The sequence below is a fragment of the Prionailurus bengalensis genome, chromosome A2 (assembly GCF_016509475.1).
Source record: "Prionailurus bengalensis isolate Pbe53 chromosome A2, Fcat_Pben_1.1_paternal_pri, whole genome shotgun sequence".
Taxonomy (NCBI): Eukaryota; Metazoa; Chordata; class Mammalia; order Carnivora; family Felidae; genus Prionailurus; species Prionailurus bengalensis.
Genome location: NC_057348.1, coordinates 60,054,625 through 60,076,589, shown reverse-complemented (window position 1 = coordinate 60,076,589; position 21,965 = coordinate 60,054,625). Strand labels below are relative to the sequence as shown.

The window sequence follows — 21,965 nt, the reverse complement described above, 5'->3', positions numbered from 1 at the left end:
GGGAAGGGATCTGTGATTTCTCCTGGGCTGTTCATGGAGGCACCTCTGAATCCCATCTTTTCTCCTAAGTGAATCTCTGCAAGAGAGCTGGGAGAGAAGGAAGAGACCCTTACTGATGGGCTGGGCATTTTGCAGAAGGAAATGGTGAGAAAGCGGGCATCACAGGGAAGGATACATCTGAGGTGACCCCCAGCCCCATGAGTTTAGAGCTATGCAGAGACCAGGGTGCCTGGCCAGACTGTGGGCCTGGCCTCGTTTGTGGGCTCGCTGCCCACTGCTCACTGAGAGGGAGTCCATGTGACAGCAGCGTGGTGGGGCGGAGCTCCTCACCCTGCTACCGTCAGCTCCATCCTGCCGGCCTTCACTCCTTGCTGCCCCATGGCTAGTCTTCTGTGCTCTGCCTGTGCCTTTGCTGTCAGGACTCCCTGGGGCCGGGGAGTCTGTAGTCCATTTCTGCTAATCCCAATGTGTTCTCTGCCAGATTGTGGCGTTTCTGTGGTGGTTTTTTTTTTTTTTTTTTTTTTTTTTTTAAGTTGATTTTTGAGAGAGAAAGAGAACATGACTGGGGGAGGGGCAGAGAGAGAGGGAGACAGAGATTCCCAAGCAGGCTCCACCCTGTCAGCACAGAGCCCAACACGGGGCTCGATCCCACAAACTGTGAGATCATGACCTGAGCTGTTGTGGAGAATCAGATGCTTAACCGATTGAGCCACCCAGGCGCCCCTATTTCTGTGGTTTTAAATGTTGTCTAAATCAGAAGTTCTTAACCTGGGGTCCATGATTCATTGGTGGGCTTTCAGCGTTCCTGTGCAGTGTCGGGGGTCAGCGAGTATGTTGGTGGGACCAAGGTCTGTAGCCTTTGTTGTCCACAGCCCATCTTGAAGGGGCTCTTACCTCAGGAGCCTTACAGCCACTCATCTATACTCACTTGGAGGGACAGCAAACCTGGATTACATGGGCTAAATATATTTACATTTGATTGTTAATGGCATATAATTTAAAAAACAAAAAAAGTATAAAACAAAATCAAAATCAAATGTAATCCAAATTTCCATAAACTACCACTTTAAAATTTTTGGTATATATATTTTTTTAATGCTTATTTATTTTTGACAGAGAGACACAGAGCATGAGCGGGGGAGGGACAGAGAGAGAGGGAGACACAGAATCTGAAGCAAGCTCTAGGCTCCAAGCTGTCAGCACAGAGCCCGACGTTGGGCTTGAACTCACAGACTGCGAGATCATGACCTGAGCCAAAGTCGGACGCTTAACTGACTGAGCCACCCAGGCGCCCAAGAATCTTCTTTTTTTTTTTTTTTTAATTTTTTAAATATTTATTTTTTGAGAGAGAGACACACACACAGAGTGTGAGTGGGGGAGGGGCAGAAAGAGAGAGAGGGAGACACAGAATCTGAAGCAAGCTCTAGGCTCCGAGCTGTCAGCACAGAGCCTGACGTGGGGCTCGAACTCACAGACTGCGAGATCATGGCCTGTACCGACTGAGCCACCCAGGCGTCCCTGGTGTATTTTTAATTAGGCTGTTCTTATCAGAGAGACAGACTTCCAGATACGCCTGAAGTGTCGTTCCCTGCCCCCCACCCCCTGCCCCTGTGTCTTAACTAGGCAACTATTCTGACATTTTCCTGTGCATTTACACATTATGCTTGTTCTTTGCTCTGTCCCCCCCGCCCCATTTTTTTATTGTGGGAAAATATACATAACACAGTTTGCTTTTCAGAGCATGTATTTGTTCTGTTTTTACTTAAATGCTCTCATGCTATTCTGCAGTTTGCTGTCCTCAGCCAACATGTCAGAACCAGGATCAGATCTACCTAAATCTTGACATTTATATCATATCATGTGACATGGTCATGTTACATAGTTAGGGAGGTTTCCAGTTTTCTCTGTAAGATGATGCCACACATCACGTCTCCCCTGGACATGCACATACCTTTTTCTAGAGTAGGTTCAAAGAACTGGGTGTTGTGGTCAGGGGGCCTGAAACTACTGAAGTGTCCTCACAAGGGGTCACACCACCTTCCCTCTCTGCACCTCCCAACACACGACATCAGACTTTAAAAGTTTTGCTTGTCTGATGGAATTACTGAGTTAAGAAGTAGGAAGCTGGGGCGCCTGGGGGACTCAGTCAGTTAAGTGTCCGACTTCAGCTCAGGTCGTGATCTCACAGTTCATGATGTCGAGCCCCACGTTGGCTCAGAGCCTGGAGCCTGCTTCGGATTCCGTGTCTCCCTCTTTCTCTGCCCCTCCCCTGCTCATGCTCTCCCTCTCTGTCTCTCTCGTCTCTCTCTGTCTCTCTCTGTCTCTCAAAAATAAATAATAAAATCATTAAAAAAAAGTAAAAAAAAAAAAAAAAGAACTAGGAAGCTAATGGCATATTCACTCACTGGGTCTTTAAAGATAGAAACTTCCTACCTGACTGCTTGTGTTCCCTCAGAAATAGTCCCAGTGGCTTTGATCCCATTGTTGACATTGGGTTCTAGCCATGTACACCCAGTAAGTGAGATGTAACACAGTGAGGCCTGTCCCCGGACAGAAGAGCAAGAGGTGAGCAAGTCTGCTGGGGTAGGTGCCCCCCCATCATGCACCACACATTTAAAAGTATCTGAGACTTTATTTTAACTGTTTATTATTCCTATCCAGGAAGATCCTCTCCTAACACCATCATTTTGTGGGGAAGGAAAGGATCTGGGGCTTCACCTTCTGGGACGGGTTCAGCTTTCCTGCCAGAGCCTGGCCTGGTCCAGATGGGCTCTTCACACCAGGGGGGAGGAGAGGACCCACAAACGCACTGTGGGGTGGAGACACTGAGGAACTCAGGCAAGGTGTGTGTCTGCTCCAGGAGAAGTCTGTGAGGAGCTCTTTGCCCGCTCAGTGGCTGCTGTCGTTCCTGGGGAAGGGATGCGGTCTTACCAGCGGGCTGCAGACTTTGCCACCTCCTCCCCCTGCCCATTCCCCAAGGAGCCACACCAGCCCTCAGGGTGTCCCCCACTGGAGAAGAAGGGAGAGCGACGAGGGGCGTTGTAGGCAAAGCGTCCCTGGCTGTGCAGAGCAGCTCAGCAAAGCTCACCTAGTCGTGGTGGGGGGCCAGCGCTTGATCGGGCGGGATGGCCGTGCTGCTGGCCTCTGTCCAGCTTAGGGAAGGGCATCCTACCCAGGACCACGAGTGTCAGGGGCTTTCCAGTCAGGGAGTGTTCTTTTTTTTTTTTTTTTTTTTTAAATTTTTTTTTTTATTTTTGGGACAGAGAGAGACAGAACATGAACAGGCGAGGGGCAGAGAGAGAGGGAGACACAGAATCGGAAACAGGCTCCAGGCTCCGAGCCATCAGCCCAGAGCCCGACGCAGGGCTCGAACTCACGGACCGCGAGATCGTGACCTGGCTGAAGTCGGACGCTTAACCAACTGCGCCACCCAGGCGCCCCGGGAGTGTTCTTTTTTAAAAAAAATTTTTAAAATTTATTTCTTTATTTTGAGAAAGAGCATGAGCAGGGGAGGGATAGAAAGAGAAGCCCAGGCAGGCTCCACACTGGCAGAACCTGACACAGGGCTCTATCCCACGAATTGAGAGATCACAACCTGAGCCAAAATCAAGAGTCGGACGCTTAACCGACTGAGCCACCCAGGCACCCCATTAGCTGCCTTATCTCTCACAACAAGTAATGCACACACGGTACAAATCTCAAAAGGTGTGAAAGGACTTTTGTGGAAATGCAGGCATGGTGCCCAGGTCCCACCCAGGAGGCATCCTTACCCCCCGACTCCAGGGCACAGCCGGGCTCTGGGTCCTCCTTGTTTTGTTTTAAACCTGACATGCATTTTGGAGATGTCCTGTCTCACTTTTCTCTTTGGAGTCTTAGCTTTTTCTTGTGGATTTGTAGCTTTTCGTACATGGAGAAAACCAGCCTTTTGCCATTTGTGTTACAAAGACTTCTCCTATTGTCGTTTGCCTTGTGACTTTATGAAGCCTTCCGGGCTCTGATTTTTAAGTCTTTAATATTTCCTTTGAGTGCACTTTTTGTTTCCTTTTCCAATTTAAATCTTAGGTCCAGTTGATACTTTGGTGAAGGGAGTGGCCAGGGTTTGCCGTTACCTTTTCCAGGTTGTTTTTAGCCCCCAGACACTGTGAGCTCCCAGGGTCAGGGACCAGATTCCCTGTGGGTTTGGGGCCTGCCCCTGGGCCTCCTGCCACCCAGCGGCCTGTCTGCTCATGAGCCGGGCCTGCAGCCTTCATTTCTGGTGGCTGGTCCTGTGTCCTACTCTCCGGCAGGTTTTGTCTCTTTCATTGCTGTTCTTTTTCAGAATTTTCCTGATATTGTACAAATATTTCTCCATAGAATCAGCTTATCTGTTTTTCAGTCTAGATGCACAGACAGGTTAACTCAGGGAGCATTGACTTAGAAAATCACGTTAAGCCTTCCTTTCTCAAATAGGATACACCTCTTCATTTGTTCAAGTCTTTTATGGTCTTTGGGATCTGAAAGTTCTCATACAGATGCTGCCTGTTTGCTGTGTGGATACTTCACCCCTCTCATTGACGTTGTAAATGTACGTTTCTAACCTGCTTGTCTACAGGGCGTTGGCCGTGGGTTTTGATTCTTTTATTTGCAAGTAGATCTGGAAAACTGCCGCCCCAGTGAGAGAATTTGGGAAGCTGGGGACGCACAAATAGTTTCTTTACACGGGTCTCTTGAGATGCGGGCAGCTGTCAGTCCGGCTGTCTGCTGCCTGCACTGTCTGTCTCACACGTTCTGCCTCGTCTGCTGAACCCTTCACAGAGACTTTGAGTCCAGCCCTGTGTCAGTGTCTCTGGTGCTGCCACCACCCAGGTATGACCTTTGTCACTGGACAGGCGTGCCACCTACACTCAGCACTTCCCCCCTCCCTCCTCCCTTCTGCCCTGGAATAAAAGTGGATCTTGTCTGTGGCCTGAAGAGCTCAGCCTCACCTGTCCTGCTGCCTCCTTCTGCTCACCCTGCCCTCCCGCTCATCCTGGGCCCCCTGCCCTGCCTGAGCTCTCCTGTGCCCCCCCCCAATCCGGGAGTCCTCACCCCCTTTTACCCACAGCAGCCCCAGCCCAGGCCTCAGGGCATCTTCCAGTGTGCCTTCTACTTAAAAGTTATTACTTGTCCATCTCCCCCAGCTGAGAGCGAGGATGTCTGTGTCCTTCACAGAATGATCCGAAACTCCTAGGGAAGTCCCTGGCAGGGAGTAAATGTGAGGGTAAGTCCAGGAGAACATTGTCTTATATGAACTTGCTTCCCACATGTAAACCTCCCCAGACCCTCACAGCACCCTGATGAGCTGTGTGGGGCGGGGACGGCCAGCCTTGGCTCAGAGGTCAGCCCGTGTGTCTTGTGGGGTGTGACACGGCTCCTGTGTGAGCTCTCGGAGGACTCAGAGTCACTTCCTCTCGCTCAGTGAACCCAGGACACAGCCTCGTTGCACGCAGCCCCGTTCCTGCTCCACTTGGGGGTGCGATGATTATGGCCCCGGGAGGGGGGCTGCTGAGGGGGTGTGCTGTGATATCCCACATCCGCTTGTGTCCCCGCCCCCAGGCGCTGCCACAGACCCAGGTCCTCTGTTTTCTCAGCCAGTCATGCTCCTGCACATGATGAGAGTTGAACACTTCAATGTGGGTGGTCCCTGTGGAGCTGGGATGGCCTCTCCTGTGGCTTGCATGTTGTTAGAGGTTGAATCGTGTCACCTCCAAAACGTGTGTTGAGGTCTAACCCCTCATAGCTGTGAATGTGACCATTTTTTGGAAATAGGCTCCTGGCAGCTGTGATTAGTTAAAATGAGGTCATGCTGGGCTCGGTGGGCCGTCCTCCAATGACTGGTGTCCTTGCAAGTAGCAGAGAAGGGACGCACTGGGGAGAATGCCGCATCCAGCCGTCAGGAGCCACACTCGTGCTCTATGAACTCTGTTGGGGATGCTGTCACAAGGGCCACAAAGAAGAGAGAAGCGTATTCCGCCACCATTCCGGACACCAGGAGTCTGGGATGAGGGTGTGGGCCCGGTTGGTGCCTCCCTGTTCCCTGGCTTTTGGTGGCTGCTGGTGATCTGTGGATTGTAGGCACAGCACTGCGGTCTCTGCCTCCCCTGCCCACGTTTTGCTCGCTGTGGACCAACCACACTTTCCTAATAAGAGGACCCACCCTACCCAGTATGACCTGGTCTTAATTTAACTAATTATATCTGCAAAGACCCTATTTCTAAATAATACCACATTCAGTACTGGGGTTAGGGCTTGAACATACCTTTTTGGGGGACACATTTCTTTTTTTATTAAAAAAATTTTTTTAACGTTTATTTATTATTGAGAGACAGACACAGAGCATGAGCAGGGGAGGGGCAGAGAGAGAGGGAGACATAGAATCCAAAGCAGGCTCCAGGCTCCAAGCTGTCAGCACAGAGCCCGACATGGGGCTCGAACTCACCAACCATGAGATCATGGCCTGAGCCGAAGCCGGTCGCTTAACCAACTGAGCCACCCAGGTGCCCCTTGGGGGGGACACATTTCAACCCTAAACACACACCAGTTTGGTTTATAAAGGTTTATTACTAATTTAGTGAGGCTTCCAGGCAGAACAACTGGCTTCGAAGTTTATTTTGTTTCGGGGGTGGTAATGGGAGGAGGGCCCCCCACCCCTCCTCCAGGGCAGAGGAAGAAGTCCCTAGGCTTACTTGTCAGCTGGCCCAGGTGTGGGGCAGGAGGGCGACTGGCGGGTCTTATAAGTTGTCAGCATAAAACAGCAAAAATTGAGCAGATTCTTTATTATCCAAAGCAATTAATAGTAGGCTGCTGGCTGCATTACAGTAAGCAAATGCACCTGTATTTCTCTCATATCCTGCTTGGGATGGTTTTCTGTGCCATCTTGCTTTATTGTCACCACCTGGTGAAGGAGTGGGGTTTGTTGCTAGGAATTAGCCCTGCTCACCAGGTTTGGACCATTTATTCTGGGCATTGAAGACCGCTGCCCGAGAAGTGTGCAGCTCTGACGGGGTGCACTGGTCTCCGTTGTCAGAGGTGGGTCAGCGTGCATGAACACCCTGGTCTCCAGAATCAGACTCTCCAGATGTAGAAAACCTCTGCAGGTAAATCTTCTGGGCAGTTGGAAAAAGAAGAAGGACAAGGAAAGTATGGCGTGCCCCATCACCTAGGAGACACGGCCAGGGAGTTGTCAGGGCCCTCATTTTTCCTGCTGGACTCAAAGGAAGCCGTGGAAGGGTGCAGACCACAGTGTCTGCTCACTGACTTAGCAAGGAAGTACCGCTAGATGCACTGGGCCCTCAGGGCGGCGGTCAGATCACCCCTTGTCCCTGTGGGGAGACGCCCCAGGTCTGGTCAGCATGGAGGCCAGGAGCCCACGCCCACCATGGGCCTCTGCACAGGACCTGAGCTGGCTTCCATGTTTGGCTTTGCACTCTGGCCCGTAATGGGGAGGTGACCCCAGCCTCACAGAACGTCGTCCTCTGGAAGCCGGAGCTAGAATGAGCTTGTAGCAGTGGAATCAGACTAATGGGGGGGAGGGGATTGGTTCATCTGTTGAGTAATTTTCAAAAGAGCAAAGGCATTTTCTTGGTACTCTTCCATATTTTATATTCCCCCTATTTTGGGAAGCAGAAAAAGATAGTGATGATGTTAGTAATTACCCACACCTGCTCTGCAGAAAGCCTCCTGGGCTGCATGTGCCTGAGGCCGGGCCGGGTACTCAGGGTTTTTGTAATTATTAGTTGTAGTTTTAAGTTACCTAAAATCTACCTGAGTCTTAAAAGTGATGAGCCCTGGGGGAGCCAGAGGACTGAGGTTTGGGTCCAGCCGTGTTTGCTGGTGTGGGGGCGGTGGGCAGGCCTCTGTGCTGTTTCCACCTCGCAGGACGTTTTGGGTATGGCGTTGCTGTGCTCATGGTGCCGGAAGCAACAGACTTGTGTCGCATGGTCCTGGAGGCTGGGTGCCCTGACTGCAGTGTGGTCATGGTTGGTTTCTCCTGAGGCCTCTCTCCCTGGCTTGTGGACGGCCACCTTCTCGCCGTGGCCTCATGTGGCCTTTTCTGTGAAGCTGCAGACAGAGAGCCAGCTCTCCACAAGCCCCAGGCTTAGGACCTCATTTAACTGCAATTGCCACCAAAACGGAATTCTTGACCTAACTGTAATGTTGCGGGGGGGGGGGGGGGGGAGGGGGGGGGTTCTGTCCACACCAGCAAACAATTCTGAGACACCTGCAGGGTGTCTGAAATTGAGCTCATCGCTGACCCTGTCTGGCTGGAGACAGCGAGCGTCTCCCACAGGTTCAGGGTCTTGTCATGCAAGACCACCCCTCCCTCCAACCCCCACCCCCAGCCCCACTTCCACGCTGCAGGCCCGGGCCGCTGCCGTGCTTGTGACATGGGCTACAGCTTGGGGCTCCCATGAACACCTCCTGCCTAGGATGCCAGCAGTGAGAATCCAGGCTGCCTCCTATGCTTCTGGCTGACTAGGGGTGAGTCCGGTTCCCATGACCCTTCTTTGGGGTCAGTTAATTGCTGCAGTGACTCACAGAACTCAGGGAAACGTGTTACTTACTAGATTACCCATTTGTTACAAAAGGAGTGATTCGGGAATAGCCAGAAGAGGATCTGCACCAGCCAGGTGTGTGGGGAGGGGCACGGAGTCTCCCTGCCCTCTCAGATCTCGTGCTCACCAACCTGGAGGCCCTCACAACCCCGTCCTGTCGGGGTTTTCTGGAGGCTTCATTACACAGGCATGAGTGATGAACTCATTGACCACTGGTGATTGATCCAACCTCCATTCCCTCCTGTCCACGAACTTAAAGTTGCAATCCTGTAACCACGTGGTTAGGTCCCCAGGCCACCTGCCCCCATCCTCAGGTGCTTTCCCAAACTCACTCGTTAACATTATAAGAGGCACCTTTACACCTCACAAAGAAAATCCCAAGGGTTTTTAGGAGCTGTGTGCCAGGAATGGAGACGAACCAAATAAATTCTTTTAAATCACAGTATCACACTCTGCACAGACCTCGTCTCCAAATGTAGTCGCACGGGGGTGACAGCTTCAACAAAGGACTTTGAACACAATTGAGACTGTGAAAGCGTTGAAAGTAGATCGAAAGGTAAAAAGTGCCAGGCGGAGCCAAGCTTCTGATCCTCTGCCAGGCTGGGCCCTGTGTTCCGTTCACAATACAGATGTGCAGTTTGTGGACAGGAATACAGGACAGAATCCCTGTGATAATATCACTTTTGTTGCCTGCTTTCTTGTGTTGGAAGGAAAGGGTTGAGGTTCAGCTCTTGTCCCAGGAGCCCGTGTGTGGGTGGGAGGAGCCCCCGACTGTAAACACCTGTCCTTTGGTCCTCCCCTCTCCCAGCCTGGACCTCAGGCGCGTGTGTGCGGCCAGGCCATGCCTGCTTGTACTCTGGGAGCCAGTTTATACCCGTCCTGTTGTCTATTTTTAAGGTTACTTTTTTTCTTACTACAAAAGCAATGAAAACTCTCATTTTTTTATCAGCATCGGGGGCGGAGCTTAGCAGTCTGTGCTGTACAGTTGTGTTTCCAGGACTCTCCTCACAGCAGGCAGAGGATGAGACGCCCAGAGACCCGGCGTGGAGTCTCCTTCCGGACTGCGGGTGTGACTTGTTTGCTGGGGAATTAGTGGGGGCTGGATGGTCTGAGGGTCCCTTACATGGAGTTGAGTGTCCCCATGCTCCTGGAAGACACAGCAGTCTGGTCTCTCTGGGGCACCTGCACATCTTATTCTGGCCCAGACCCCTCTCATTGCATCATTTTTAAGTTCTTTTGGTTTTATTAATACATGCTTCTTTCACTTAAAGAATGTAAATAGAACAAAATAAACTTTGACATTTTTTATTAAAATAACTTGTACCTAGAGATAAATGATAAAAGTGAAAGGCCCTTTATCCAGAGTTTGCTGTTTTTAATATTTTAGCTTACTTACCATTTTCATTTCTCATGCTCCGGCTCTCGCTGCATGTGTGTTTATGTACACACATGAGTACACTCATGCGTAATCTTTCTTACGCACTAGAGAGTCAGCTACATGCAGCATCCTGTTTTCTCACCAGATCCTTCGGGGTTTCCTGAGAGCAGAGATACTCTCTTACAGCTGTGGTTCAGTCATCAACATCCATGCTTTCAACACGCATAGTGCCCACATTTCAATTCTGTCAGTTGACCCCAAAGTCTCTCCCTCCGGTTCAGGATCTAGTGTGGGGTCAGGTCCTGCATTTTGTTTTCATATCTCTCCAGCACCCTGAATCTGGAACGTTTCCTCCACCTTTGTTTTGTCCTTTGTGACTTTGGGATAACATAGTCCTCCCCTCCAGGTGACTTTCTGTTTTGGATTTGCCCCCACAATTAGACCAGGACTTTTCATTCTTAGCCGGAACACTGCCCGGTGACGTGTTCTTTCTCAGGGTGCGATGGCTGGGGCACACAGTGGCCATCTGTCATGTTGTCACTGATTTGATCACCCAGTCAGGTATTGCCCAAGTGTGCATCGTTGTAATTACTAGTTTTTTTTTTCTCCCTGACCCCTAAGAAGCAGTCTGTGGGGAGACATTTTGAGAGAAACAGAGAGAGAGAGAGAGAGAGCGTGCACACGAGAGAGAAATAGCACGTGTGCATTCGAGGGAGGGGCAGAGAGCAAGGGAGAGAGAGAATCCCAAGCAGGCTCTGAGCTGTCAGCCCAGAGCCCAAAATGGGTCTCAAACTCACAAACCCTGAGATCATGACCTGAGCCGAAGTTGGACACTCACTGACTGAGCCCCCCTAGGTGCCCCTGGCCTGAACCAGTCTTCATTGAGATTGAGATGGTCGCAGAATGATACTACTCCAGCTGCAGCACTTGACTCATCGGATAGTTGTGAGCAAGAGCCCTCCTCCCTCCCCCAGTTTGTTTATATATACCTACACGGACTCATTCAGTCCTGCTTTTCAATGGTTTTTCATTAGTTACTGTATTTATTATGCTCACACTCAGATTGTCCCAGACTTGGCCATAGGAGCCTCTTCAAGCTGGCACCTATGTTCTGTGACCTACCCTAGCATTTTTTTGAGCACTTCCTTGTTTTCTGAAGATGCTCAGACTTCTCTTGTTCTTTCCCGGCCATCCCTCCAAGGAGACCTGTTGTCTCTTAGTGTGGAATGGCGCAGAAGGGGGTTGGTGCGCTCACTGTCTCCATAGAGTATCTTTGGCTCTTTTGGTGGACGGAGCTAGGAGAGAGAATGCGTACAGATGCAAACGCGTACCCACACGCTCGCGTGTAGAAATCGTGCCGTCACGCTGGCCTCACTGGTTCCTGTGCGCCCCTGGGAGTTCTTGTTCTAGCTTCTTCTTTCCATATTTGTGTGTCCCTTCTTCACCAGTGGAACCCCTGGCTCCTGACAAAATCGGCACATTTACTCAATTTTATAATATATTTAAAATAGTTCATTCTTAAACGGACTGCACTTACCAAACCTACTTAAAAGAATTCAGGACCACCCCTGTCTGCCCACACTGTTACTCTTGATGAATATCCTTCTAGATCTCCTTATGTACACCTGTAGGGAAATACACAAATACAATTTTATTGAAACGTCATACTACACATATTGTTCTGTAACTTGACTTTTCCTCCTGCTAATGAATATATCATTCATGTCATTCTGTAACATCGTCCAACGTCTCTGTGTCCACAAGGTGTGATCCATACAGTATTTTCTAATGAGTACAGAATAAGACTGTACCATACTTCTCTGTAATCGGACTTTGATTTTAAAAGGCATCCAGTTTTTCACTATTATATGTAAAGCTGACATCAACATCTTTGTAACTAAATCTTAATTATTTCCTTAGGCTAGAAGTGGAATTACTGGTCAAAGGGTATGTATATTTTTCTGTCTTTTTGAATGACGATGTGTGCTCTGGCCTGCGGTTGCAGAGAGGGCTGGTTTTTCTTGACCAGGGCTTCTCTGTGGTGGCTGCACGTTGGAATCACTGAGGGAGCTCTTTGAAACAGTGCTGCCCGGGCCCAGCCCCCAGGTCTGGTTTCCACGAGCTGGGGCGCGGCCAGGATTTGTAGTTTTCAAGTCCCCCCAAGAGGTTCTGACGTGCAGCCAACTTGACAGGTAGAATCAAGTTGTGGTATTACTTCATTATTTTCATTACAGTTTTCCTTTGGAATTGTTTCAGACGCTCAGATTTGGGAGAAGTAGCCCCAGGAATAAAAGCATCTGAGAGACGGACTGCGGTGGCCATTGCAGGTAACGGGGGCCGGCACCCGCTTGGAAGCTGGTTCTGGCGGTATCCTGGGCAGGGGCTCACAGGCCTCAGAAATAAATAAGCCTAAGGCTTTTGTTTTTCCTTTTATGAAACGATTCCATTCAAGGGCCTTTTAACTTCATATATTCAAAGTAGGGTTCAGTTTCCAACAGGTGATTATCCCACAGTTTTCTGGGAACGTATTGTCCAATTCAAGCATGTTGTTCCTGCCACCCTGAATCTTGGCTTTGGGGGACTGTCTACTTTGTGACCTGGGCACTTCTGAGCGTTGTGTTGGGACAACAGGGATAAAGCAGAACTGTCCCAAGCAGACCGATCCGTGGTCTTCCTGGCTGTGGTTCACACGGGCTGGGTCTCTTCCTCAGTGGGTTTGGGGGCTGGGGCTGGGACTGCCTCTTGTGACTTCAGCTTTGAGGTATGGTGGCCACACATCAGACACCTTTTCTCTTAGAAATCCATGTTGGATCTATTGCTAATTCAGTGCTTCTCGAAATAAATATGTCCTATTGGATATCAGAGTGGTATGCAAAGATAACCCCACAAAAATATGTAAAGAAGTCTGGATTAATCAAATTCTGTTTTATTTTATTCATCCAAACAAATATTTGTTGACCACTAACCGTGTGCGGGCACTGGAGTAGGCACTGTGAATATAGTAAATAGTAGTGAATGCAGTGGCCCACGTCCCATGGAGCTTCTGTTCTAGAAGGTAGGCACTGGGGGAAGTAAAGGCCAGGTCAAGCCTCACAGCAAAGTTGGGATCAAGTAGAAATTGGCCAAAGCCTTACACCTTCTCAAGATCTAGAATGTGCTGTTCGGTACCGTAGCCATTAGGCACACAACGTCTACCTTGGTCACACCAGGTATATTTCAGGTGCTTGTTGGACATGCAGACTTAGAACATTTCCTTGACCACAGGGATTTCTGTCAGAACGAGAGTTGCTCTAGAGAGACTGGGAGGCAGCATGGGGTGATTGGGAGAGGGAATCCCCCCACTGGATGCCTGTTGTGAGCCAGGTGGTTAGTCACTATTGGTCCTTTGTTTCATTGAGGAAACCAATGCTCAGAGACACTCTGCTACCTTCCTACGTCCCATCTTTATTATCTCTCCAATGAATAAGCCTCTAGTAATTATTTTAAGAAATTTTCTTCTTGAGGTATGTGATTTCCTCTTCAGCCTGTTTCATTAATAAGACTTAAAAGCAAACTCTTCAGCCTATAGGATTAAGAGGGAAGTTTTATTGAAGTGTGATGTACACCTGAAGAAGTGCCCACATTCCCAGTGTGTAACTGGAGAAATTTTCACAAACATGAACAGACCTATCTTAAGCAGCATCCAGACAAAGAAGCCAAACACATCAGTTTCCCAGTAGTCCCCTCCCACCCTGCCTCTTCCAGGGATACTCACACTCCCGATTTTTAAAAGCATGGATTCGTTTTATATATAATCCTCTTACAGAGTTTATTTACCTCATTTCCATCTGAGGGTGTTAATTACTTCATAGCTCATTCCTTATTTTTTAAATTTATTTTTGTAAAAAATGTTTATTTATTTTAAGAGAGAGAAAGAGAAAAGGGGAGGGGCAGAGAGAGAGGGAGAGAGAGAATCCCAAGCAGGCTCCGTCCTGTCAGCACAGAGCCCAATATGGGGCGCGAACTCACAAACTGTAAGATCATGACCCGAGCCGAAATCAAGAGTCAGATGCTCAACCGACTGAGTCACCCAGGTGCCCCTTTAGTTCATTCTTTAAAAGAAATTTAAGAAAACTCTTTAAACTCTTCTCATTCTGGGAAGGTGGCAGAATAGGAAACGCCAGGAATCTGTCTCCCAACCTGCGCAGCACTTGTACTGGTGGATCTGGCCACTAACTGCTTTGTAACTCTGGAGTCAGGTGGAGATTTGCCACTTCCAGGGGGAGGCTTGGGTAGTAAATCTGTAGTTAGTTTGATAAAAGCTACGTCTCTCAGCACAGTAGCAGCTCCCTGCCTCCCATTCCTAGACAGATGCAGGCTGCTGTGCACACAGTTCTGCAGCAGCTTGCACATGGCTGGCGGGAACCAGCTGGAGTGGGCAGAAAGAACCCTGCCCAAATACCGGGGATCTCCGCTCTGCTGCTTACTGCTTCTGATCACAGAGGTGCAGACACAGGGTGGCCGTTGGTGTTGCTGCCCCTTCCTTATTGTTGCAAGCCCCTCCTCCTCCAGCTGAAGTGACTTCCAGGGGATTTCAAGACCAGCACCCTTCCTCCCATTAATTTTTTGCCCTTTCCCCTTCTGGGAGCCAGACATTAGACACTAGAACATTCAAAAGCAATTGCATATGTGGGGAAATTAGATAGTGGGTGGGCATTCCCAAAGAAGATTTCAGAAAACACCTCAGAGGGCCTGAGCCTCTGTTTGCTCCTGAGCACAGAGCTCACCTACACAACCCAACAAATAATAACAAAGAGCAGCAAACCCTGGGGAAGGTGGGGGTATCTGATTTCCAGAGTTACCACATTATTAGATTCAAATGTCCAGTGTTCAATAAAGCAATCACAAGGCACACAAATAAACAGGGAAATATGACCCATTCAAAGAAAAACAAATTGAACAAAAGCGGGCACTGAAAAGATTGAGGGCAGATGTATTAGGCGAAGACTTTAAGACAATGATCCTAAAGATGCTCAGAAATCTGAAGGAAAATGTGGAGAAAGTCAAGAACATGATATGTGAACTAAACAGTAATATCAATAAAGAGCTAGAATAAGAAACCAAAGGAAATTCTGGAGCTGAAAAGAACAGTAACCAGAATGAAAACTTCACTTGTGGAATTCAGAGGCAGATGGAAGCAGATGGAAGAAAGAATCCGTGAACTTAAAGATAGGACAATGGAACTTATGGAAGCTGTGGACCAGAGACAGAAAGATTGAAGAAAAGCATACAGAACGTAAGATGTCCATAGGACACCATCAGTAGGTACTCATTGTGGGCCTCCCAGAAGGAGGGGGGAGAGAGAGAGAGGGGCAGAGAGAATATTTGAAGAAATAATGGCTGAGAACTTCCTAAAAAGACATGCATATAAAATCCAAGAAACTCAACAAAGTCCAGGTAAGATGAATTTTAAGAGACCCACACCGAGACACGTTACAGTTAAACTTCAACAAGAGAAGGAGTGAGTCTTGAAGGCAGCAGCAGAGAGGCAGATCATCACATACACAGGATCCTCCAAGATCATCTCTAGATTCCTCATCAGAAACTTTGGAAACCAGAAGACAGTGGGAATATATATTTAAAGTGCTAAAAAAATAAAAATAAAGTGCTAAGCAAACAAAAAAACTATGAGCTAAGAATCCTATACCCAGCAAATCTGTCCTTCAAAAGTGAAGGAGAGGGATGCCTGGGTGGCTCATTCAGTTAAGCTTCTAACTCTTGATCTCAGCTCAGGTCTTAATCTCAAGGTCATGAGTTCAAGCCCCATATGGGGCTCCGTGCTGGGCATGAAGCCTACTTTTAAAAAAAGTGAAGGAGAAACGGATATTCCCAGGTAAAGAGAAGCTGAGGGAGTTGGTGACCTTACACCTGCCCTACAGGAAATGCACCAGGGAATTTTACAGGTGAAAAGAAAGGACACTAAACAGTGACTGTATTACTGATGTATTGAGATGTAAAGATCTAAATAAAGGTAAATACATGGGCAATTATAATAGCTAATGTAACAATTCTAACAATGGTTTGTAGCTTACTTCTTGTTTTCTATATAAGACTAATACATTTTATTTTTATTTTTTTTTTTTCTTTTCTGAAATTTATTGACAAATTGGTTTCCATACAACACCCAGTGCTCATCCCAAAAGGTGCCCTCCTCAATACCCATCACCCACCCTCTCCTCCCTCCCACCCCCCATCAACCCTCAGTTTGTTCTCAGTTTTTAACAGTCTCTTATGCTTTGGCTCTCTCCCATTCTAACCTCTAAGACTAATACATTTTAAAGAAAAAAAATGTAATAGTAATATTACTGTCACTTTGGTTTTTAACTCCAAATCTTATTTCCTGCATAACTTATGAGACTAATGCATTTGAAAGAATTAGTAGTTTATGTTCTGGGACACTCAGTGTATAAAGATGTGCTTTTGTCATATCAACAACCAAAAGAGGTGGGGGTAGAATGTAAAGGGGCAAAGTTTTTGGACGTATATAGGTCATATAGAAAACAAAGAGCAAAATGACAGAAGTAAGTGCCTCCTTGTCAGTGGTTACTTTAAGTATAAAGGCATTAAACTCTTCAATGAAAAGACAGAGATTGGCCCAACTATATGCTGTCTACAGGAGACTCACTTGAGATCCAAAGATAAAAAGAAGTTGAAAGTGACAGGATGAAGAAAGGTATTCCATGCAGATAATAACCAGTGGATAGTAGGAGTGGCTATACTAATATCAGACAAAATAGATTCCACATAAAAAAGGTTGCAAGAGACAAACAAGGGCATTGTATGTTAATAGAAGACTCAATACAGCAAGAAGATACAATAATTATAAACATGTACACACCTAATGACAGCCCATCAAAATATTTGAAACAAGAACTGATAGAATAGAAAGGAGAAATAGCTCTACAGTATGAGCTGGGAACATTAATACCCCACTCACAATAATAGATAGAACAACCAGACAGAAGACAAGAAAAGAAATAGAGGATTTAAAGAGCACAGTAAACTGTCCACATCTAACAAAAATAGAGAACACTTAACCCAGCAACATGACACACACGTTCTTCTAAAGTGTACATCCACAAGTCAAGTCTACAGAGATTTTACAAGATAGATATTGCAAAGTGAGCACGATGGGATGTAGTTATAAATCAAACCTAAAACTGAATAATTGTAAAAATTGTGGACACTAAACACACTTTCAACCAGGGTTTCAAGGTAGAAATCTCAAGAAAGTTAGAAAATACTTAGAGACAAATGAAAGCAAAAACACAAAACACCCAAACATGTAGGATGCAGCAAAAACAGTGTTAAGAGGGAAAATTTAGAGCTATAAGAACTTACATTAAAAATAAGAAATGTGTGGGGCTCCTGGGTGGCTCAGTTGGTTAAGTGTCCAACTCTTGGTTTCAGCTCAGGTCTTGATCTCATGGCTCATGAGTTTGAGCCTTGTGTCGAGCTCTGTGCTGACAGTGCAGAGCGTGCTTGGGATTCTGTCTCCCTCTGTCTGCCCCTCCGCCACTCACTCTGTCTCTGTCTCTCTCAAAATAAATAAACTTAAAAAAAAACATCTGGGGCGCCTGGGTGGTTCAGTCAGTTAAGTGTCTGACTTTGGCTCAGGTCATGATCTCGTGGTTCGAGGGTTTGAGCCCTGTGTCGGGCTCTGTGCTAACAGCTTTGAGCCTGTAGCCTGCTTCAGATTCTGTGTCTTCCTCTCTCTCTGCCCCTCCCCAACTCATGCACACTTGCTCGCTCAAAAAATAAACATTAAAAAAATTTAAAGAGGGGCGCCTGGGTGGCGCAGTCGGTTAAGCGTCCGACTTCAGCCAGGTCGCGATCTCGCGGTCCGTGAGTTCGAGCCCCGCGTCAGGCTCTGGGCTGATGGCTCAGAGCCTGGAGCCTGTTTCCGATTCTGTGTCTCCCTCTCTCTCTGCCCCTCCCCCGTTCATGCTCTGTCTCTCTCTGTCCCAAAAATAAATAAACGTTGAAAAAAAAATTAAAAAAAAAATTTAAAGAAATAAACATCTCAAATCAACAACATAATTTTACAACTTAAGGAACCAGAAAAAGAAGAACAAGTGAAACCCGCAGCTAGCAGGAGGAAGAAAATACTAAAGATTGGAGCAGGGATCAGTAAAACAGAGATTAGAAAAATGGTGCAGAAAATCAATGAAACCAGAAATGAATTCTTGGATAAGAGCAACAACACTGACAAACTTTTAGCTACACTGACTAAGAAAAAAGGAGAAAATACTCCTATCACTAAAATCAGAAATGGATGTGGGAGTGTGAATGGTGTGGCTGCTGGGGAAAACTGGGTGGAGCTTCCGCAAAAAATTAAATATAGAAATGCCATATGGCCTAGCAGTTCCATTTCTGGGCGGGGCCCAAAGAATTGAAAGCAAGGTCTGCAAGAGATCTTTATGTACCTATATCAATAGCGTCATCACGACAGCTAAAACATGAAGGTGACCCAAGTGTCCATCACCTCCTGGAGAGATTTCCCAAATGTGGTCCATCTGTACAATGGAATGTGATTCAGCCTTAAGGAAGAAAATCCCACCATATGCTTTAGCATGGATGGACCATGAGGACATCATGCCAAATGAAATAAGCCAGTCACAAAAAGACAAACGCTGTGTGATTCTGTGTATGTGAGGCACTCAGAGTCGCAGAGACCAGAACTGGTTTACAGGGACTGGGTCGGGGAGAATGGGAGTTACTGTCTAGTAGGATTAGGACTCCGTATTCACAATGCGGGTGGTAGATGGCTGCACAACAGTGAATGAACTGATTCAACACCACTCAGCTGTACACCCACAAATGTGCAAGGTAGTAAATTTTCTGTTATGTGTATTTTTTTAATGTTTATTTTTGAGAGAGAGCAAGAATGAGTGGAGGTAGGGGCAGAGAGATGGGAAGACACACAATCCAAAGCAGTCTCCAGCTCTGAGCTGTCAGCACAGAGCCCAATGCAGGGCTCAAACCCAAGAACTGTGAGATCACAACCTGAGCCAAAATCAGATGCTTAACCAACTGAGCCACCTAGGTGCCCCTGTTATGTGTATTTTTTTAAAAAATGTTTTTAAAATTATTTTTGAAAAGGAGAGCATGAGCTAGGGAGGGGCAGAGAGAGGGGAACAGAGGATCTGAAGCAGGCCCTGTGCTGACAGCAGAGAGATGGATGTGGGGCTTGAACTCATGAACCATGAGATCATGGCCTGAGCTGAAGTCTGACGCTCAACCGGATGAGTCACCCAGGTGCCCCATGTTATATATATTTTAACACAATAAGAAAGGAGAAATTATTTTGAGAGCAGGGGAGGGGCAGAGAGGGAGAGGGAGAATCCCACGCAGGCTCCACACTGTCAGTGCAGACAGTGTGGGGCTCGAACTTGAACCATGTGATCATGACCTGAGCCAAAGTCAAGAGTCAAACTTTTTTTTTTTTTTTACATTTATTTATTTTTGGTAGACAGAGACAGAGCACAAGTGGGGGAGGGGCAGAGAGAGAGGGAAACACAGAATCTGAAGCAGGGTCCAGGCTCCAAGCTGTCAGCACAGAGCTCGACATGGGGCTCGAACTCACAAACTGCGAGATCATGACCTGAGCTGAAGTCGGATGCTTAACCAACTGAGCCACCCAGGTACCCCAAGAGTCGGACGTTTAACTAACTGAGGCACCCAGGCACCCCATCCTTTGAATGAGGTTTTTTCTTTTTTGTTTGAATTTGCGAGAGTTGTTTTATGTATCCTAGAAACTGGACCCGAATCGCATATGATTTGCACGTGTTTTCCCCTATTCTGTAGGTTGTCTTTCCACTTTGTTCACAGTGCTCTTTGATGCACATGAAATTTGTATCTTCATGCAGTCCTGTCTGGTTTTTTTTTTTTTTTTTTTTTCTGTTGTTGCCTGTGCTTTGGGCATGACAGCTAAGGATCCATTGGCAGATCCAAGGTTACAAAGATTTACTCCTTTTCACTCTTATATTTAGGTCTTATAGAGTTCATCTTTGTACAGGGTGTGAGGTGGGAGTTCAACTTCATTCTCCTTCATATACACTAATAGCCCCAAGTTGTGAAGCGGTGTCTTTGATGTCCACGGACTGTCCAGTAGCAAGCACTCCAAAACACGGTGAAAGCTCTGTGGAGTGAGTACTGGGTGCCATAATAACTGGGGAAAAGTAATTCAGTTTCGTGGGTGAGAGTCGTACTAATCCCCCCACTGACCTATCATTTCAGTGGGAGCACCCGGCCAGCACTCTGTCCCTGTCAGCCTGGCACCCCTGGGGGTCGGAGCCTGGGCCTGTCTAGCAGGAACTATAGTGAAGAGCTTGGCCCCCCCAGGAGCAAGCCCTTGCTGGCCCCCACGTCTGCTGCTGACTGGTGCCTATCTGGGCTCCCAGCGATCTTGGCCTACGGACGTCTAGGGTCCCCTGCCCCACGGTGGTTCCTGCAGTTTGATAGGCTGACCCTTTGGCCACTTTGTGCCTCCTTGATGTCACCCACCTGTAATCTGCCCTGTGCACATCAGAGCTGTGTCCCATCCCTACCAAAAGGAGGCCCTGGCTTCTGTGAGTCTGAGGTTTACCCTGTGATTCCTGCTCACAACTGCTCTCAGAGCTACCTGGAGCCAGGCCCGGGCTCCTCTCTGTCCCGTCATCTCCTATAACTCATATTTTCTTGGAGGGCATTTTGGATTCCTTGGAAAAATCCTTCTGATGTTTTTTCTCCACTTTGAATAAACTGATCTTTTGATGGCTCAACACAGTGGTTTGATGTGTGTGACTCATCTGTCCTCCATGCTCTCGTGATTTCTCCAACCACTTTCCTGTTTCTCTTCCCTGCTCTTCACATCTGTTTCCAGAAATGCCATCAAAGAAGACTGAAAGGTCATGTTTATCTGCCTCCTGATATGGAAATCATGAGAGGAGTTAATCTGAAAATATCAGAATCTTTTCTTGATTCATAATCTTTAAAAAATATAATTTTAATTTTGGATTAGATGGTACTTTTACTTGGATCAAAAGCCGGAACAATAAAAAAGTACACACTGAAGTCTTGCTCCCACTGTCCCATGTTTGCAGTCAGGGCTGTAGGGTTTTGAGGTCTTTGTACATCTGAATGGCACTAACTTAAATACACCCTGTAGTAAAGTGTTAGTGTCAATGGACATACCCTGATGCTAGAGTTTGGACAGATAACTGTGGACGTGGAAGTCATGGCCCTTCCCCAGGAGAGGTGCCTCATTTCCAGGGATTTCAAAAGCTCTATGATAGAATAAAAATGATGTCTGTAGGAGGTCATCTTGAAATTGAACCAAGGAATTTGCATTGACTTATGTTTTAAATAGTTTCTAACATCAAAGATTATAAGTTTCATTAACTTATTTATATTTTATTTTTGGAAACTTGAAGTAAATTCTTCAAGATACATGTTCTAGAGCAAATCAGTGTTTCATATGTAGCTGTTACTACTTTGTGTCATATTTGGGGCTGGAAAAAATGTACACAGGAAAAACTGAAGTTAAAAGCAGTAATAATAAACAGGAGCCCCCACATTCTCACTGAGACTTTTTGGTAGAAAGGTCCTAACTTGCTGATGAAAGTCCTCATGTGTGTGTTTTCTTCCAGATCTGGAATGGAGAGAAATGGAAGCAGATGACTGTGAGTCTCATGTGGGAGGAGACAGCAGGGTTTGGGGTGGACCAGTCTGGGGAAAGGGGGCGGGTGGGTAGACTGAGAACTCACCGGGATTTTACATTGTGAACACTGGGGAGAACTTGCTGTCTTAGTGAGAAGAAGGAAGGTTCTGGGTTTAGCCTAAATTAATTTGTGTCAGTCTAAGGTGCTGATCTGATTGACATCTCATTTTCCTTTGCTTTTTTAGACGGTACAAATGAGGCTCAGGACAGTGACTTCCCAACAGGTACGTATTTTCTCTGCTCTCACCCCTGTCCTGTCAAGGGAGGACAGCTC

General features: G+C 47.2%; 2 protein-coding genes and 1 long non-coding RNA gene across 6 annotated transcripts in view; all 3 read left to right on the top strand.

Moving 5' to 3' along the window:
* The window catches only part of LOC122487615 (up-regulator of cell proliferation), a 57,789-nt gene that overhangs the window by 30,944 nt on the left and 4,880 nt on the right, over positions 1-21,965 (top strand). For 2 of the 4 annotated variants that reach the window (XM_043588319.1, XM_043588317.1), the window contains exons 2-4: positions 12,208-12,278; positions 21,621-21,653; positions 21,877-21,915. In XM_043588319.1, the coding sequence (XP_043444254.1) occupies positions 21,638-21,653; positions 21,877-21,915 (55 nt within the window). In that variant the 5' untranslated portion in view covers positions 12,208-12,278; positions 21,621-21,637. Of the gene's footprint in view, positions 1-9,126; positions 9,641-11,871; positions 11,899-12,207; positions 12,279-21,620; positions 21,654-21,876; positions 21,916-21,965 lie in introns of those variants that run through there. The other 2 variants (XM_043588316.1, XM_043588318.1) reach the window with 2 other exon arrangements.
* On the top strand, positions 7,540-10,181 carry LOC122487617. The gene is made up of 2 exons (XM_043588320.1): positions 7,540-9,129; positions 9,523-10,181. Exon 1 carries the CDS (start codon positions 7,540-7,542, stop codon positions 8,491-8,493), a length of 954 nt encoding a protein of 317 aa, XP_043444255.1. The 3' UTR covers positions 8,494-9,129; positions 9,523-10,181.
* On the top strand, positions 19,633-20,753 carry LOC122487619. The gene is made up of 2 exons (XR_006298423.1): positions 19,633-20,138; positions 20,230-20,753. It is a non-coding gene; the product is annotated as an uncharacterized LOC122487619 (long non-coding RNA).

Excerpts from the sequence above, each read along its gene's own strand:
- LOC122487617 (XM_043588320.1), top strand. The coding sequence starts at position 7,540 with ATGGGGGGGAGGGGATTGGTTCATCTGTTGAGTAATTTTCAAAAGAGC.